The 20,408-nt window shown below is 38.5% G+C and overlaps 2 protein-coding genes across 5 annotated transcripts in view; one reads left to right on the top strand and one right to left on the bottom strand.

Moving 5' to 3' along the window:
* Positions 1 to 20,408, top strand: part of LOC133849395 (teneurin-a) — a 348,228-nt gene that overhangs the window by 89,726 nt on the left and 238,094 nt on the right. The gene's annotated exons all lie outside the window — the stretch shown is intronic.
* LOC133848793 (uncharacterized) lies at positions 3,854 to 5,370 on the bottom strand. Its single transcript, XM_062284487.1, has 2 exons — positions 4,409 to 5,370; positions 3,854 to 4,187 (listed from the first exon to the last, which is right to left on the bottom strand). The coding sequence occupies exons 1-2, from the start codon at positions 5,368 to 5,370 to the stop codon at positions 3,854 to 3,856; spliced, it is 1,296 nt and encodes a 431-aa protein (XP_062140471.1).

Here is a 20,408-nt window from a genome sequence, read left to right as displayed (position 1 = left end):
TTTTTTTTTTTTTGTTTTATACTTTTCTCTCAAGTTATGTTAAAATTTTTACTACTACTCCGTTGGCCGTTGGCCCATAAAAAAACTTAAGAAACTGCAGAAATTGTTGCCAACACATCGCATAAAAAGCACAAGAGCACAAGCTACAACCAAAACAAAAGCAACACAAAAAAAAAAAAAAGAGAAAAACAAAATAATAGTATAGTAGAATGGGAATAAAAGAAAGCAAATGTGCCAAGAAAAATTGTGATGTGCCCATAACGAAATTTTGCTGCCGCCATTTCCCGTTTGAAATTTCCTTTTCTTACCGTAATTTGTCGGTGATTCATTTTTCTGTTTTCTCATTCCCTTTTTGCTTTCTGCTGAGCCGTGCCCCCTCATTTGCCTTTCGCATAGTTGCAACATCGCATCGCAGCTTGCCACCTAACCTCGCATCCTTCTCAACTGTGCTTTGCTTTTGTCGTTTCCGCTCTCTCTCTCTCTCGCTCTCTTATATAGTCTTGGCACCGGCTGCAGCTTTCCTTATTGTCGTTGGCCCCTCCCCCCGCTTGGTAGCTCGGCACCTCATCGTCGCAGTTTGTCGCGCCAAGTGGACTCTCTATTAAATGCTGCTTGGCACTATTTCGGGGTCGTACTGCCACTTGTCATAGCCCCAGGGCAACATTAAGAGCAAACACGGTAAAGCACATGCACAATTTGCCACGTCGCACATTCTGATGCCCTCTCTCTCTCTCTCTCTCTGTCTCACACTCTTTTACTCTTTCTCCATCTCTGTCATTCGTTTGTTGTCGACAGCCCTTCACTTTTTCCTACTTACAAAGCACAGTTCTCACACAATTGTCGCTGGCTGATTTGCTTAGTTATCTCCGTTGAACCACTTTGTGAACCGGTTCTCAAAAGACCCACATGAGCAGCGAACTTACAAAAAAAATGCATTTAAATTGAAGTTTATGCAACTAGATTAAATTAACCAAATTTAAATCAAACAGCGGGATGTATTGCAACAATATATTCAGCTGTTTCTTTGAGAATTTCTTCAAACCTGAACCATAAACTGAACCGGTATACAAAAGGCGTGAACCGATTTTTGTAGTAACAAAAATATTCAACGTAAATTATTGCAATTAATACGAGTATAGCTGTACAAAGTTATGAATTCTATTTTTGAACCACAAACTGAACCGGTTCAATAATTGTGTCGTCTCTTTAGTGAAGACAGAAGAAAAAGAAGAATAGCACATAATTTATATGAACTAAATATTTAGCTATTTAGCTAAATCTAATTTACAATGTAATACTTGAGGAATTTTTTCAACCTGAACCACAAAGTAAACCGGTTCAACAATTGTAATACAACTTAATAATGAAATGGCACCAGATAATCAAGCAAAAGAATTGTTAAACATAATTTATATAAACTAAATATTTGACTGTAAATTGAACTAATTTGAAAAGTTAAAAAAGACTGTTTTTTCAAACCACAAACTGAACCGGTTCAATAATTGTGTTGTCACTATATAATGAAGTTAAAGAAGAATATTACATAATTTATATGAACTCAATATTAATCTAATTTACAATGAATAATTTACAAGAAGTGAACCGGTTCAATAATTGTGTTGTCACTAGATGATGAAACGGCACTAGATAATCAAACAAAGGACGTAATAAACATAATTTATATAAACTAAATATTTAGCTGTAAATTAATCTAATTTACAAAGTTATAAAAGAGAATTTTTTCAAATCTGAACCGGTTCAATACTTACATTTCGCATGAAAGATGTATTGAGTATAATTTATATAAATTAATGATTCAGCAATAAATCTAATTTGGAATGTTGTACTTGAGAATTTTTTCAAACTGAAAGCACAGACTAAACAGGTTCTTGAAATGTGTTTTCACTGAATTATGAGAATTTATCCGAAACTGAACCACAAACTGAACCGATGCTAGGAACATTTCACACATACATACATATGTATTTATTTTATTTTGGTTTAACCACCGTCAACATGAGCAAATAAATGAAGTACAATTTCTGTGAACCGCTCATTAACCGGTTCAGTGCTTAACTGGTTCACAGCCAAAATAAGACTCTATAAATGAAGTGTGTTCTTTTGCATGTTTTTATGTTTCGTTGTTTTCTTTTATTTTATGTGTTTTCGTCACTTTCATCATTAGTTTGATCAACCCGCATTCAAATTTCTTGTCATTTCCGTAGCGAACACATATTTCGCGTGCTTTTAATTTTGTTGTTAAAATTTTGTTTTCTTTTTCTTTTCCGACAATTGTGTATTTTTTTTTGCGCCCCGCCCTCAGTTTTTGCTAGTTTTTTTTTTTTTTCTTATTTTGTTGCTTGTTGCCCGCATGCGACGGTTGAGGCGTGAAACAAGCGTTGACAATGGCAACAACAAAAACAACCAAGCGGTATGTGAAGGTGTGCTAAGTGTGTGTATGTGTGTGTGTGTGTGTGTGTGTGTGTGTGTGTGTGTGTGTGTGTGTGTGTGTGTGTGTGTGTGTGTGTGTGTGTGTGTGTGTGTGTGTGTGTGTGTGTGTGTGTGTGTGTGTGTGTGTGTGTGTGTGTGTGTGTGTGTTTTTTTTATTTCGACTTTGCTCTACTATTACTAGTTTTAATATGCTAACGAGATATACAATATAAATAAATTATGATGGGTATAGGGCAGAGCGATCTCCTGTGGTACGGCCGTGAAGCAATGCTTCACAAGAGACATAGCGCCACCTATTCCATCGACTCTCTCCTGGCTCTCTCCATGCTTCGTTGGGTCTGCATCACAGTTGACACAAACTCGCATATCACGACCCAGTTGCCCACTGATTGCAGCATAAGCGGGACCAAGTTTCCCACCGCAATCGATACGCCAAGTGCCCTTTCCAAGTCATTGCGTAGTGATCCGTATATCTTGCAGGCGAACATAGTATGCTCAGCATCCTCCAGTGTTCCACACTCAGAGCAGTTGCCAGAAGCTTCATGACCAAAGCGGTGCAGATAGCTTCTGAAGCATCCATGGCCGCTTAGCACCTGAGTCAAGTGAAAGTTGACTTGGCCGTGCTTCCTGCCGGTCCATTCCCCGATGTTCGGGATGAGCCGATGCGTCCAGCGGCCTTTTGGAGACCTATCCCAACGTCGTTGCCACCTCTCTAGGCATTCTTGCCGTCCTGCCGTCCGCACGGTTCGCGTTTCGGCGTTGCTGTGGTACCGGGAACGCAGCTGCCGATAGGTATCAGCTCGCTCTCTGGCCATTTCCACAAACGGAGGTACACCAGCAATGACGAACGCAGCGTCCTCAGAGATTGTGCGGAATCCGCTAATGATGCGGATGGCACTCTTCCTGAACGCTGCCTCCAGCCCTTGGCAGTAACTCCTAGTGTCCAGTGCTCGAACCCATACTGGTGCCGCGAACAGTGCGATGGATCGCATGGCACCCGCGATCAGCGATCGTCGCAATTGTTTTGGGCCTCCAATATTCGCCATGAGCCTCGAAAGTAGCCGGTTCATGCCTGCAGCTTTATTGCTCGTCGCTTCCAGGTGCTCTCGAAAGCTGAGCCTTGTATCGATCCATACTCCCAGATACTTAATCGCTCTTTTGGACGAAATAGTTGTGCAACCAACCGAAATTTTCGCTACTTCTACACGTTTCCTGCTGCTTATCAGCACGGCTTCCGTTTTATGCGGCGCAAGTGCCAGCCCAACTGAGACAAGCCACTGCTGGATGGTCGCAATTGCTTGGTTGCACACACTCTCGGCCTGCAACAGCTCCTTCCTCACGACAAGGACAGCGATGTCGTCTGCGAAGCCAACCATGTGCGTGCCCGGTGGGAGGGTTAGTCTCAGGATGCCATCATACATGGCATTCCACAGAAGAGGGCCCAAGACCGACCTTGTGGAACACCTGCCGTCACGACGTACTCCTCTGTACCAGCGCTTGTCTCGTACAATAGCCGCCTGCAGGATAGGTAGCTACGCACGATTTCCAGAAGATAACTCGGCACTTGGAACACTGCCAGAGCCTTGAGAATGCAGTCCCAACGAGCCGAGTTAAAGGCATTCTTAATGTCCAGCGTGACCATTAAGCAGTACTCCTTGGCTCCACCTTTCCATCTGCTGCCCGCTATGGCGTGTGAGGCGATCTCCACAACTCTAGTCGCTGCGTCGACTGTCGATCTGGCCTTGCGAAAACCAAATTGATTTGGCGATAGGTCACCTCCTGCGGCAATAGCGCGCTCCAGCCGGGTGCATATGATTTTCTCCAACATTTTTCCCGCATTGTCAATGAGGCAGATTGGCCGATATGCAGCAGGTTCGCCCGGATTCTTGCCTGGTTTAGGGAGCAGAACCAGTCTCTGCGATTTCAGATATTTGGAAAGACAGCCTCCTGTAGACACCTGTTGAACATGTCAACGAAGATTTCCGGCCTCAGAGCGCAGGCGAGCCGAAGAGCTCTCAGTGGAATGCCATCCGGCCCAGGCGCCTTTCCCAGCTTCATGCTTCCAGCGATAGTACTTATCTCTGCACTGGTAACTAACTCAATTGCCGCACTATTATTGGATGTGGCGACATCACGATTTCGCACCGTCTCACCAGCTGTAGTCGGAAACAGCTCACGGACAATGCAGTGCATCACATCATCCGGTGGCATAGACGCTTTGTGTGCCGAGATCTTTTTAGTGACCAGTTGATACGCCTTCCCCCATGGGTCGCTCTCCAAAGTCTCACAAAGCTCGATGAAGCATTTGCGTTTGCTCGCCTTGATGGCATGTTTCAGAGCTTTCCGCCTCTCTTTGAATTCGCGCTGCCACGATGTGTAGGACGGTCTGCCTCGCGATCGCTGGTAGCATCTTCTCACGCGGTTGCATTCCCGCCTGGCGGTGGCGATATCCTCATTCCACCAGTACACTGGCAGATGGTGATGGGTGGAAGATCTTCTGGGGGGCATCGTGTCTTTGCATGCTTGCGCTAACGCATGCAATGCTATCGTAGCCATCTGCTCGGCGCTTCCTGCCGCTTCCATGCACTGGATGCGAGCGCTGAAGCGCAGCACATCCATCTTATCCGCGTTGAAGCTAACCCATCTTGATGGGTCACTTGTATTGCTGGGGCGCCGCCCGCCAACTTCGCACAGAATGGCACGGTGGTCGCTAGCTGTGTAGGCGTCGCTCAAGCGCCAACGTGCCGAAGGCGACAACGCGCTGCACACGTAAGTCAGGTCGACTATGGACCCCACGCCAGCTCTGCAAAAAGTCTGCTGCGTGCCCTCGTTCAAAAGGATTAAATCCAGCATTTGAAACGTCTCCGTCACAATCGAGCCTCTCGCATTTGTGCAGGGACTGCCCATTCCATTGCCCATGCGTTGAAGTCGCCGCCGACAATTAATGGGGAGCGGCCTATAGCATCTGCTGCGAGTTCATCCAGAGTGCGCCCGTATTCCTCCAGAGACAGACTGGGGGCCAGATACACGCTGTAGACCCATGTACCGCCAATTTTTGCTCGCACAAATCCACGTGCAGCATGCTCGTGTCCGAACTGCAACGGTGATTTGCCGCACACCCAGATTGCTGCCTTGCCCGTAGTATCCGCTGCCCAGACTGAGCCTGTTACCGCTCTGTACGGTTCACTTATGATAGCTACATCAGCGCTATCGTCTCGCACTGCTTGCTGAAGAAGATCATGCGCAGCTGCACAGTGATTTAGGTTGAGCTGGACTACTTGCATGAGTGTGCTTTCGTTGCGCTCTTTGCTACCAATGGGCAATTGCGACTACCAGCCTGGTGGTTTAGCTGTTTGCTTCCGTTTGCGCTGCAAATGTAGCAATTCGCTGCGTTGGTGCACGATGCCACTTTGTGACCAGGTACTCCACATCTTAGACAGCAGTTACTCCTATCTATGAGATTTTTGCATCTGCTGGCTATGTGCCCGATCTCAAGGCATTTGAAGCACCTCGTCCTCTGCTCTTGCTCCACAATTCTGCAGCGAGACCACCCTACCTTGAGTTTGCCCAACTCAAGGATTTTTGGAGCCCATAGTGGTGGCACCTGAAGAATAGCTACCTGCGTGCCTGCGTATGCCGCTCTCAGGCTCTTCAGCTGGCACACGTCGATAGGAACGCCCGCTTGCGCATGCACTGCTGCCAACACTTCCTCCTGTCGCGTGAGTTCGTCCAAGTCACGAATAGCAATTGTGGTCCGCTGGGTTATGCTGCGCACCTCTGCGCAATCCCCTAGCACGTTCTCGATTGCGTCCTTCAGTTTGGAAGTACTGTCCAGCCCAGATCCGCCGAGCTCCAACAGCAGATCTCCCTTGGCAGTTCTTCGCGCTGTGATCACGCTATCAGCGACATTTTGCAGCTTCCCATCCTGCCGTCTGGTAACCATTGAGAGCACGTCACTATAGCTCATCTCTCCTTTTGCACTGACCACCAGTGCGTCAGGGCGTGGCTTGGTAGTGGTCCTCTTCCTCCCCGTGCTTTTCGTCGACTCCACAGTAGTCCACTCGGCGTGAGTTACTGCTGTTTTATTTCGCTTAGGTGGAGTTTTCCTCGGCTCCGCCTCGGTATCCCTCTGTCTCTTGGGCGTTGCCGACGGCTTGATGCCGGTTGCCGCTGACACGACTGCTCTTGGGGCCGCTTTATCCAATGCTCCTTCAGTGGCTGTGTCTGTGGTGACTGTGACGCTTGCCTCTTTACACAGCTCTGTTGCGGCTCGATGCAATTTCTGCATTCTTGCCAACTTGCTCCTCATCTTTTCATTGATGTGCCTCTGTGAGGCAAACTGCTCGGAAAGGCCGTCCAGCTCCGTGCCCAAGCGCTCCAACAAGTCTTTAAGCGACCTCTTCCCACTGGTTGGGTCAGCAACAGGCACAGTGCGTGTGGCCGCCATATCGGGATCCGGCAACACAGCGACCGCCGACGAGCTTGCTGATTCCTCGCTCCTGCTCCTATTGTCGCCCGTTTGATTATGGCATGCATTTTCATCTATGCTGCTGCCACACGGGAACTTTGGCCTGTTAGCTGCTGGTGGTGGTGGTGGTGGTGTGCGCTGCATCGCCGACCCACTCTTTTTCGGCTAGGCCACTTAATAAATTAAGTGTTGGACTTTTTCCGATCTTGGTGGATTCGAACCGTGGATCGCTGAATAGTCCGCGCCTCTATGCACTGCGCCACTGCAGCTGCACTCTTTCAGCGGAGCTTAATGCGTATACTAATTAGCTGCTCCTGAAAGTATGCAGATATTTTTTGCACTTTTTGAGCTTTGCGCTGTGCTTTTTAAAGCTTTGCGCTGAGCTTCTGATTGGCCGACTGGCAACGCCAGAGCGCCCAGTCTGGCTACGCAGCTGATGGTAGTGCAGCCCTCGTCGTCAGCTGATCGTGGGAGTGCAGTTGCGATTGTTTACAAGTAGTTGTGGCTAATTGTACTGGAACCAACAACAATTTCCCTCGCAGCCGTCAACTCCGCCAATGCGTCTCCTGGCAACGCGGCTGTCTACGACGTCCAGCAGCAGGTGCCCCGACCGACCGTGAGTACACAAGTGTTGAACACTGCTCGAGCTAACTCGCAGTCACTTTTTTTTAGGTTTTTACGACTTATTTTGGTGATTTCCCGAGCGATCGAAAGGAGCGTCTCCAAAACGCGACCGGCTTGCGGAAAATTCAACTCAACTCTCTGTGTGTGTGTGTGTGTGTGTGTGTGTGTGTGTGTGTGTGTGTGTGTGTGTGTGTGTGTGGGGAAAATAGCATAAAAACGGAGCGTATGAGTGATACAAGTGTAAATTTGTTCAAGTGCTCGGAGAGGACAAAGCACTGAAAAAATATATAGTAGCATGCAAAAGAGTTTAAACTGAGAGTTCATGTGTTGAAAATACCCTACAATAAAAAGGAAAAGTGATGGTATTAAATATAATATAGAGAACTTTAAATAATGACAAAAAAGGACTGAGAAATGAGAAAAAGAAGAAAAATAAGACAGCAAAGTAGCAACAAATAGATGAAGGATGAAGAAGACAAAGAGCAAAAGATAAAAAGGAATTTAATATGAAATGAATAGAAAAGCAACATGAAAAGAGATTTAAAGCCAAACAAAACTGGGAATGAAAATAAGCAGGAGACAAAGACAGAGAGATGAGAAAGAAAAATAAAGGCTTGTTATGTTTTTTTGATGTTTGCGATTACAGGGTATAACAATTGTATACTTGCCTCTGAGATGTGTGTGTGTGTGCGTGTGTGTGTGTGTGTGTGTGTGTGTGTGTGCGAGCGTGTGCTGAGTGCAACTCATGTATTTATGAAGTGTCAACAGCTTCGTCATGATGCATGCTACCTTAAGCTATCTGCTCGCACACACAGCACACCTGCACACACACACTCTGAGTGCTGAGTGTGCAGAGTGAGTGAGAGAGAGAGAGTTCTCTATTTCTTTTCTTTTTTTTTGTGCATTGCGTCGGCAACACAATTTGTGCGTTTCGGTTTCAGTTGCAGATGCAGCCGAAGAGCTGAAGCTGAAGCTGAAGCTGGAGATGAAGCTGAAGCTGCTTAATAGGTATTTATGCACACAAAGCACAAGCTACAGCTACGAGTGTGTTTGCCTTTCAGTGTTCCCACCCTCCCCCCTCCATCCACTTCCTCCACTCCACCTCAGCCGCCTCCCTCGAGTTGTCTCTTCAACCAACACTGCGCACTCAGTTTGCAGGCAATTAGTGAGCCGAATTTGTCTAAGCTTCACATTTATCTGCTTGCAGCTGGCAGCTAAAAACTTCTTCTTCTATTTTTTTCTCTCTCTTTTAGTGCTCGTCTCTATTTAAAATGTTGTTAATTTGCACCTGATTCTCTGCATTGAAGTTTTTTGGTTTATCATCAACTTTTCATAGAGAGAGAGAGGAAAATGAAATACTTTGAATGTTTTGCTTAGGCGTAGTTAAAGTAGTGAAATAGTTAATAAAAATTAAAAAGTCATTATGATGATCAAAATATAAGACAATGTAAAGAAGTCCGTCGAATTAAATTTAATACATTAAACTGAAAACAAAAGGAGTAAGAAAAGTCGACAGCAATGTGATGATTACAAGTCAATGAAAAAAATTTTGTAACTTTTGGTCACATACTTGGTTTATCATCAACTTCAAAGCAAGAGATAGAGGTAATAGAAATATGTTGAATTTTTTGCTTAGGCGTAGTTAAAGTAGTGAAATAGTTAATAAAAATTAAAGAGTCATTATTATAATCAAAATATAAGACAATACATATAAGTCCTTTGAATTAAATTCAATAAATTGAAAACAAAAGGAGTAAGAAAAGTCGACAGCAATGCGATGTTTACAAGCCAACAGGAAAAAAAACTTTGTGTCTTTCGCTTTCCGCAAGTTTTTGCAATGAGAAAAATACCAAGAATTTGAAATGCCAGCTAGAAAGTTGTAGAGCAACTCCTTAGACAGGATATTTGCTAGTCGAATGAACAGCAAAAATTTAATTCACTCGCATTTTTGAGCGTGTTGCAACTCAATTTGAAAGCAAGCACAAAACATAACAAAAGTACAAAATATCAAAAAAAAACATACGAAGGGAAATGAAATGTTACGAAAAAAAAATAAAGAGAGAGAGACAGGGAAAGACTTAGAGGAGATGACAACAACGAGACATGAAAACAAGCACGAAGAAGTGAGGAACAAGGACGCGACGGAGGAAAGAAACAGAAAAGCAACAAGCAACAAAATGGCCGACAGTCAGTCGAAATTGTGTTTCTATGTCAAGCATAAATTTCACCCGCTTCTCTCTAGCAACAACACTGTTTTGCTCATGATTATGATGATGAATATAATGATAATGATGATGATGAAGACGAACGATTATACAACTGCAAATGAGTCGGCGATGGAGATGTACTCTATATACTATATGCACAGACAACGACAACAGCGGCGACTGCGACTGAGACAGCGACTGAGAATGGCGACTGCAAGTGCGAGAAAGGCGTGAGCCAAGGGAATGAGCCATGAGAATGTGCAACGCTGCTGTGGATGGCATCTAGAGTGTGCTGCACAGTGGAGCAGACTAGATAAAAGCGTGCACAAAATTGAATAGAGGCATATAATAACGAAAACACTTTGATTGTCAAGAAAAAACATAGCTTTACTTTAATCTAATATAATATAGTATAATATATAATATAATATAATATAATATAATATAATATAATATAATATAATATAATATAATATAATATAATATAATATAATATAATATAATATAATATAATATAATATAATATAATATAATATAATATAATATAATATAATAATAGAATTCAATTAAGAAGGCTTCAGTCGTTAATGTCCGCTAATTATTTTGAAAATATAGCTACATTTTCGGTATTATTCTGAAAAAATACCAAATCAATATACCAAAAATACTAAAATACATCGTTAAGTGTTATTCTTGAAATCTACTAAATAAATATACCGTAAAAGTACTAAAATATACCATCAGGTATTATTCTTAAAATATCCTAAAATAATATACCACAAAAATACTAATCTTCATATACCGCAAAAATACTAAAATATGCAGAAGTCTGTATTTGGTATATTTATATAGAACTGCACTCAAAATATACCATACAATACAAAATATACCATACCATATACTCATCAGAGCTTCCGTCAGCTACTCATTTGAAATATTTAATTTTTGCAATGTGTGTCTACAAATTATTAATTTATTTACTTAAAGCTAAAACAAACATTAAAATTCGCGTTTATATTAAAGCAAAAACAGCTAAGCATTGAAATTATTGTCGAACAAAAAGTATTATGTCAAGTTTTAATAATATGTAACTGAAATAATAACAAATTGTTTATTTGTTTTATGGAGGAATATATTAACAGAGGAATATATTCTACAACAAAAACATTGACAGAGTGTACCATAAATTTCTGGATATAAAATATATTAATTCCAATAATCACAAATAATGAGCGAGTAAAGCATTCAGGCAATTACAAAAATAAGGCTTCAAATACCTTTAAAACAAAAATATGAATATTTTGCTTTGAATTTTGGAATGTTTTCATCGCTTAACTTTAACTACAAAGCGTTGAAAATAATTGTGATATACATATATACTTGTATATATATATATATTATATATTGATAGTAATCATTTTACTTGTATATATATATTATATAATATATTGATAGTAATCATTTTATATATATTTCTGTAATCATAAAGCTTTATTGATTTGATTTTCATTTAAAGTTCTACATTGTTGGAGGAGTTTTTTAAGAACTGTTTTTCGTTGAAAGCTGCAAAATGTTGAAGAATTTTTTTAAGACCTTTTTTGTCACATTTTTACGTGCATTTGCGACACTGTGCGTTGGCAGTTAGCACTTAATGAATGCAGCCGCAGGGCTGAGCTAACGTTCCACGCACTTATATCATTTTCTTGGGGGTAGTGCAAATAAATTATACGGAAATAATTTCATTTAGTTTGTGCAACCAAAAAAGTAGCAGATGAAAAGTGTTACGAGTGCACCTAAAGGCAAAAAACAGCGATATTGTCTATCTCTCTCTCTCTCTCTCTTTAATACAAAAATGTTGCTAAAAGTGTGTAATAGCTGCTTGAGAAGAGAAGAGAGCCCACAAACTGCATTCTGAATGCTGCATTCTGCAATCAGTATTTAGCATTTAGCATTTAGCATTTTTCCCCCGAATGAAGCACTTAACTCACTTGAATGCACAATTGTCGTTGTGTGTTGTTGTGTTTCGTTTGTTGTTGTTGTTGTTGTTGCCATCAAGCTTGCTACACCACTGGCAATTGCTGTTGCTTCTGCTGTTGCCCTGCGGTAGGTGTAATGAAGGCTCAGCTTTGCTTGCATGCGGTTCCCAGTTGAGCTTCCCCTCCAGGCTAAATGTGCAAGACCCAGACCGCATCAGTCCAGTCAACTCAACTCGACTCGACTCAAGTGGAGTACAATGCACTGATATCCCTAGAGAAAGCACAGGAGGAGGAGGAGTAGGGGGCAGAAGTAAGGAGATGCAACTCAAGGGTTCGGTGTGATGATGATACCATAAACATTTCTCTCTCTCTCAGCGATTGCCGCAATGAAGTTTACACCGAGATGATGTCCTTAATTAGAGAATAGCTTATGGTTTCTCACTCATCTCGTTGCCTTTCTAATTGCAATTGCCCTCATAGGTTTTCACCACAACTTTTGCTTTTTTTTATGTCTTTTCTAAGTCATTTGCTTGGGATTTCACTTAATTTTCATTTGCTTCTCTATGAACTGCGTAGATCTGACTTTATTCTAGGTTTCTTCTTATGCTCAGCGTATTACATTGAACTTTTCTAAATTTAAGTTTCACTTTTCTGCCTTTACTTAAAAATTTCACTCAATATTAAATATTTTATGTAATGTTTATGGTCTGCTTTTGATTCATGTTTAGTATATTCATTAAGTGCTTAACTTTCATTGAATTTCCCTAATTTATTTTCAGCTATTTAGCGCCCAATTTGTATTCTCTCACTTTACTTCTTTATTGGTTCAAAATCATAAGTCTGTTGTTATATTTTAACTTTTATGTTTGACTCTATGATTGTAATTATTATTATTGTTTTTTGTTTACCTTGGCTATTTATTGAACTTCTCAAAATCATACCTTCGTTATTTTGTTTTTAATTTGTTTATTCTCTCTATTATATTCTATTTTCTGATATAACTTGTTTATAGTTCTAAATTAATAAAACGATTGTTATGTATTAAAACTATTTTTTGCTTTTCCCATGCTTGAAGTTCTCTAAATCGTGCTTGGCATTTACTTTTCTGTTTCAGTTAGCTTCTGTTTAACTTTTATTCTGTTTTAAAGCATAAGCGAAGAACATCTCTTTTCGCTTCTCAGTTATTACACATTTTCACCGCCAACTTGTGGCTTCTCTGACAAGTTTTCTTGGTAACTTTGTCAAGCTTTTGGCATAAAACAACATTGTTGCGTTTCTATAATTTCACTCCATCTGTTTTTCTTTTGATTTGTCTAGTGCTGAGCTGATTCTCCCATTACATTTCGCTTCGCTGCTTTGCTTCACCTTTCAACTCGACGAAGAAGAAAAAGGAAATCGACACGCAACTCAAATTGTTGCTGCTGTCCGTTTGTTTTACATTTTGTTGTTGTTTTTTTTTTTCCTTTTTTGTACTTTTTTGGTGAAAAGTCCATTTGAATTTTCCCGTCGAACGCCTTTTGCCCAAGCACAACAAACTTTGCTTCTGCTGGCTGCTCTTCTTTCAATTTCAATTTCGATTTCGATTTGTGTTTTGTTTTATATTTTTAGTGCCATTTGTTATTGTAGTTTTGTTTTTTGTTGGTCCGTGTAGTGCTTTGAAATTCAATAAAATCAACCCAAATTGCTAGTCTATATGAAGAATATACACATATATTTGTATATACATATATATTGTATATATGTATAGTATGTGGAGTGTGGTCAGTATTACCAAAAAATAAAAATAAAAGGAGAAAATAACCACAATAAAGCCGCACGGGTTGCTTTAAATTGTTTTCCGACAAATTCCATGATGAGTTCACATCGGTGAGGACGAGTGCTGAGCACATTTTACAACTCAGCTGAAGTACTTAATTACACACACTCACAGCGAGAAGAAGTGAGAGAGCTAGAGTCGAGTGTGCTCGACTTAGAGATACCCGCTAACCATTTTAAATGAACGCAAAACAGTGCGGTATTAATTTTAAAATATACCAAATTAATATACCGCAAAAATACTAAAAACATACCAAATGTTGTTTTTGGTATATTGGCCACAGTCCAATGTTCTCTACTGTGAGAAACTTGCTAACCTTTGTAAATGAAAGCAAAACAGTGCGTCATTAATTTTAAAATATATCAAATTAATAAACCAAAAAATACTAAAAATATACCAAAGGCTATTTATGGTATATTGACTACAGTCTAATGAAAGCAAAACAGTACAGAATTATTCTTAAAATATACCGAATAACATACCGAAAATATACTAAAAATACTAATACTGGATAGTGCAACTACCAAAGGCAATATTTGGTATATTGACTACAGTCAAGTGTCCTCGACTATGAAAAACCCGCAAACCATTTTATATAAAAGCAAAGCTGTATCGTATTGTTCTTTAAAAAATACTACAAATATACCAAAAGATATATTTGGTATATCCATACACTATTATTTTCGAAATATAAGAAAGTAGATAATAAATTAAAATATACAGACTTAATATACTGCAAAATTACTAAAAATGTACCAAAAGTTATATTTAGTATATTAACTACAGTCGAGTGTTTGCTAAACTCACTAAGCACTTTCAGTATTTATTTATACTTAAAATATACCACATCAATATATCAGAAAAATACTAAAAAATATACCAACGCCTATATTTGGTATAGTGATATAGTGCAACACTCAAAATATACCGTTGAGTGCAAAATATACCAAATATCATAGTCATGACTACATCGTCTCGGCTGTTGACGCTGATCAGGAATATATATACTTTATAGGATCGGAGATGCTTCCTTCAACTTGTTACTTACATTTTCTGGAGGCACAAAGTTATCATACCCTTTTACCCTACAAGTAAAGGGTATAAAAAGAGGGAGAGAGCGTTAAAGATAGACACATAGTTCGAAGGTGGCAAAAAGGGGACGGACTGTAGTGGCCCAAAAGTAGTGGAAGGCGTTAACAATGCCAAGCAATGTGCAATGGCCAAAAGCAGAAGCAAATAAATTGTTTGTGGTCATGGTGGTAGGGTGGAGAAGTGGTTGGGGAGGGGTTGGGGAGGGTTAACGTGTTGTTCTCTATTGTAATCGCCCCGGCAGCAACAAAATCAAAACCACTGCAAACTGCAACTCGCAAACCGCAGGACAGCAGCAATTGCAATAGGTGCAATCTCCTCTGCTCTCCTCTCCTCCCCACTCCTTCCTCACTTCACCCTCTTCAACACTTGGCATCCCTCTTTCGCTTTTAGTTGGCCATTAGTCTTAATGACTTGCGAGTGGGAGCGAAGTGGAGCCAAAAGCGTGAAAGAGACAGAGACAAAGAGAGGGAGAGTTAAGAGTGCGAGAGCCAAACAAATAGTCAAGGCCTGAATGAGTTGTAGAAAGCAGCGAAGCAGCGAAGTCTAGAGTGTCCTAAGAAAGTATTTAGCTCCTTGAAATGACAAGAACAAGCTGCACTCCCTCTCTCTCTCTCTCTCTATTTCTCTCGCCCTCTCTCACTCTTCTCCTTCAGAGACAAAGAAATTTTCTCAGCGCGGACAAAAACAGCTTGCAGTGCTTTTGTGTTTTTGATTCATTGTCCATTTTTAACATTGTTTTTCCAACTGTCCCACCAACTAATCATGTTAACGCGTGGCATAATATCATGTTCACTGAGTTTTGAGTAAGAAATTTCATTTAAAATTTAATTTGTTCAGACTTCTGCTGCTCGAACAAAACTAAAAAAGGCAACCAAAGAAACAAAATTTCATTTCAATTTAAGAAAATCTATTTAAGAAATGTATTTACTTACTCCGAGTTACGACTCGTTCATTGATGTTATCTTTGTTCATTTTGTAAATAAGTAAATTACATATCTATTGGAAAATCAATTGGAAATCGATTGTAAAAAGTGTTCATAATATTGCGAATAAAAATATAAAAAAATTAAATTTATTCTAATCCGCAAAATACAAAGTTCGAAAACTTTATTTGTAATAAAATTGTTATATGTTATATAGCTATGAATCACTTTTTTAAGCTACTGTTATTGCGTAGTTAAGCTTTAAAATACAAATTCTTTTTTTTCGACTTATAAACAAAACAAAGGAAAAAAATAAGTGGTAAAAACTATAACTACAAAATTATCTGTAAATCACATCCATAAAAGTTTCTTATTTTAATGTCTTTAAAGCTTAAATTCATGTCAAATTGAAAAACAGTATTATTTATAATGATAAATAGAATTCAAACTATTTATTTTTGAATAGCAGCCAAATTGATAAAATCGTATATATGAAAATGTCTTATTTCTTATTTTTATGATTTCTGGAAATTCGGTTGCGATCAGATACAATCTGGTAAATTTAGTATTGGTATATTTCGATTGGCATATTTTTAGTATTTTTGTGGTATTGGTTGTGGATATCTTTATTACTTCTTTATAGTTATTTTTGTGCAGAATTGACGTAGGTCAATTATTATCTTATTTTATTTCAAAATTGAACAAAAATTTCAATTATTAATGTTGAACACTTTATTACTTATTTATTCTAATATTTGTAGAGAGTGTACTTAGTTGAATTCTTATTTTATTTTACTTAAAAAAATGAATGAAAATGTTGAATTTAATGTTGAAAACTTATTACTTATTTAACTGAAATTTCTGTTCATTTTTGTAATGCTTAACACTTTATTACTTATTTATACTTATTTTAGTGCAGAGTTGATTTAGTTGAATTCTTGTTTTAGTTGATTTAAAAAAATTAACAAAATTTTAAAATCAACTTTTAGAATTCATCTTTTGTTTGCACTTTTCATTTCGCACAGTGCATTTTGCAAACGTTGCGTATTATAAACAGTTAAAACTTTGCTCGCCTTTTTCGCAGCAGGCAACTTCACGTTTTAATTCCACTTTTCATAAGAACGGTAATTTTTAATGAGCAGCCACAGAGACTGTGGCACAACATCATCATCGTCTTCATCTTCGTCGTTATCATCATTGTCCTTATGAGAAGGACTGTTGCCCTATGCAGCTGAAGCTGAAGCTGAAGCTGAAACTGAAGCTGTGTCTGTAGTTGGCAGCTTGAAGCTTCGCTTTGCTCTCTCTCTCTCTCTCTCTTCACACTCTCTCTCCACACTCTCTGCTCTTCTTTTGCTTTATCATGCTTGCCCGGTTGCCGCCTTCCGTTCACGCGATGCATCCTGCTGCTGCTTCTGCTTCTGCTGTTTCTGCTGCTGTTGCCGCTCTGGCGTTTTTTGTTTACGACAATAAAACGCGCGCCAACATCCTGCAAAATGCGCCTCCTGTTTGTGCCAAGCAGCTGCCCCGCCCAGTGCAAAAAAGTGCAAAAAAGAAGAAGAGAGAGGAAAAATGCATCCCAGTTTCGCCAGCATTAACTCCCGTTTTGAACATCCTGCCGCACTTAACCCATTTTCATACTCTACACTTGTCGCTGAAAAGTATGCTACACTTTTTTTGCTTCCCCATGTCACAATATTCTCAAGTTATTTTCATGATTAGGTAAATGCAATTACAAATTACAAAAAAAATATAAATTGCATAATAGTTATTCGCATATTTTACTTTTAAAATATTTCAGCTCAAGTTATGCATAAAATATAATAACTAGTTATTGCTGGGTAACAATTAGCTAATCACTTTATTTAGTTGCGCGCTCGCGTTTTTTGCACTGTACTTGGAAGAAGCTGAATATAGCATCATTTGCACGCATTCGTTGTAGTCGTTTAGTAATTTTCATAAATTACCCTTCACACGCACACAACACACAAAAGGCGTCAGGGGAATGGGGGGAAAAAACAGATTCACACGGATTTACTGACACACTCTTGTACACACACACACACACAGAGAAGACGGAGAATGCGAAGGACGAGCACAAATTATCATTATCGGGCTGCACTCCTTGAACTTTTCCTCGTCGTCGCTCTGCAGACAACAAATTCGTTTTAAATGATCAAATAATTGCACAGATTTTCGCTGTTGTTTGCCGCATGAAAATTATTTCGCAATTTACGATGCTCTTGATTTGATTTCCGCCACGTTGTCCCCTTAACATACCCTGTACATTTATTTTGCTTTTGTTTTCGTTTTTGTTTTTTCTTCTGGTACATACATAAGTAATGGTAATTGAACTTGCAATTTATGGCCAAACTGAGAGCACTTATTTTGCACACGATGCCAAACAACTTCAAGTGTTTAGAGACTCCCATTTAAATTGCCATAATTTAGAACGAATGACGCTTTATGTTTATCAACATTGTTCAGCCATTTGTCGTCAGCTAAGGAGCGCAATCTGAGTGGCTGCTCAACTCGAATATACCCTGTAATGCTATTATATTTATTTAATTTACTTTTATATATATTGATTGACTTTTAAATTAATATTTATTAGTTCCGTATTCTTTTTCACTTGTCTCAAGTTTTAGAATCTATGAAATCCGATATCTGTTCAAAAATACTTTTGGTATATTTTTCTTATTTTTTGGTATGTTGAGTGGATACATTTTATCAATAATGATGTACAGTTAAACTTTAAAAACTAAACAAATTCCTATAGAGGTGCAAAAATAACTTTAGTATATTTTCGTATTTTTGTTGATATATCAATTTAACTTTAGTATTGCATAGTTCGGTATATCTATTGGTATATTTTGGTATATTTCGGTATTTTTGGTATATTAATTATTACTTTTGTTTTTTATTTAACGTGGAATCAGCTTTAGAGCTTGTGAATTTCGATATCTGTGCAAAAATACTTTTGGTATATTTCTGTATTTTTGTTGGTATATCAATTTATAGTAGATTTGACCATCTATTGGTATATTTTGGTATATAATTATTACTTTTGTGTTTTTTTATTTAACTTGGGTTCCGATATCTGTGCAAAAATAACTTTGGTATATTTTAGTATTTTTGTTGGTATATTAAAAAGATATGTTTTAACATGAATTTTGCACAATCCGACACATTCGACTATTTTTTGGTAGATTGTGGTATATTTTGGTTCATGTTTGGTATATTTTTGGTATTTTTTATTTTTGCTAGATTTTGGTATATTTGGTTTATTAATTTGGTATATTTTAACAACGTAGTCCAACACACTCGACTATAGCTTTTTAACTAGTTTTTATACAAGATATGTTAACCTCAATATTCCATATTATTGTTATATCTGATAATAAATTATTAATAGTATTTTACAACCAAACAAAAAAGCTGAATAATTGAGCTACTACTGAAAATATTATATTATATATTAATCTAGCTTTAATGAGCAGAAAAGTATGCTATAGTTATTGCATTGCAAATTGAATTTGATTTGAATGCAACTCGAACTATAATTGCTAGGTAATGGCTTGCAACCACAATAATACCGAAAAAAAAAGTGCAATAATTAAATGTAATTGCTTTGAATCAAACCAATTTGCTTTAGTTGCCACAGATATTTGGCTCAGTTAGTTTGCAAATTGCTATGCAAATAATGCTTCAACTCTCACTCTTTGAGAATGAGAAAATCAAACAAAAAAAAAACGAGAGAAAACAATAGTTAAAGAAATAAATAAATAAATTCTTGGGCGAAGTTGACCTGTGAGCAAAAAGGGTTGACTATTGACTAGGGATACTGCAATGAAATGAAATGAAATGAAATGCTGGCAAATGCTTCTCCCCAAAGCGACTGCGGCGGCAACCCTAATGAAACGAGAACGCATCCGAGAGTGGTTGTTTCCCTCTCCCTCTCCCTTTCCCTCTCCCTTTCCCTCAGTCCCCTTCTCTCTGTCTCCTTTGGCCCAGTGTCGAGTTGGTTGGCTGCACTTGAAGTGCATTCAAGTATGTGCTGCGTACAATGCAACAGTTCCTAAAGTGGGCACCTGAGAGAGGTCGTGGGTAGCAGAGAGAGAGTGGGGGGAGGAAAAGGGGAGATGCACCTGGGTGCGAGTTGAAGGTGGTTTTAAGGTAGGCTTGGCTTTTATAGGCTGCCCCCCATTTGCAACACAGTTACACAGTGACACAAAGCGGATAACATGCATTGTAAATCAATAAAATAAAAAATAAATTACAAAAAGTCAAAATCTTTAACTGAAGATGAAAATATTTTGACCAAGTTTATTTGAGGCAAGTTTATTTAAAAGTAGTTCAATTAATATATATTTGATTTGTAAATCAAAAGATTCACTAAAAGAGATATTTTATCGAAAATCTTGAAATAATTAGTCAAAATTCGCTGGAGGATTTTTGAAAATAATTTATTAAAATAATATCATACACGAACATGTTTTGTATTGAGTTAGATGTTGTTGCAAAAGTATTTAAAATCAATAAATAATTAAATTTAATTATATTTGCCAACATTTTTGTATCTCAAAATGTCAACAGAAAAATTGTAAAATATTTGCCATAATTTCTGCTAGCAAAATTGATAATATCAATTAAACGAAGGTAGAAATAGAAATATATATTGTTATCTAACTTTATTGTGTACCATTCTGACTTATCTGGAATCCAAAAAAAGATTTCAATAGCAATATTATATCGAAATCATATTTCGTTTTCGATAGCAAATATTACAACGAAATTATAAATCAATTCCATGTGCAGCAAACTGGTGAAAAAGAAAGTAGGACTATCGATAAG

The sequence above is a fragment of the Drosophila sulfurigaster genome, chromosome X (genome assembly GCF_023558435.1).
Source record: "Drosophila sulfurigaster albostrigata strain 15112-1811.04 chromosome X, ASM2355843v2, whole genome shotgun sequence".
NCBI lineage: Eukaryota > Metazoa > Arthropoda > Insecta > Diptera > Drosophilidae > Drosophila > Drosophila sulfurigaster.
The sequence above is the reverse complement of the archived record's forward strand: the minus strand, read 5'-3'. Positions and strand labels throughout refer to the sequence as shown.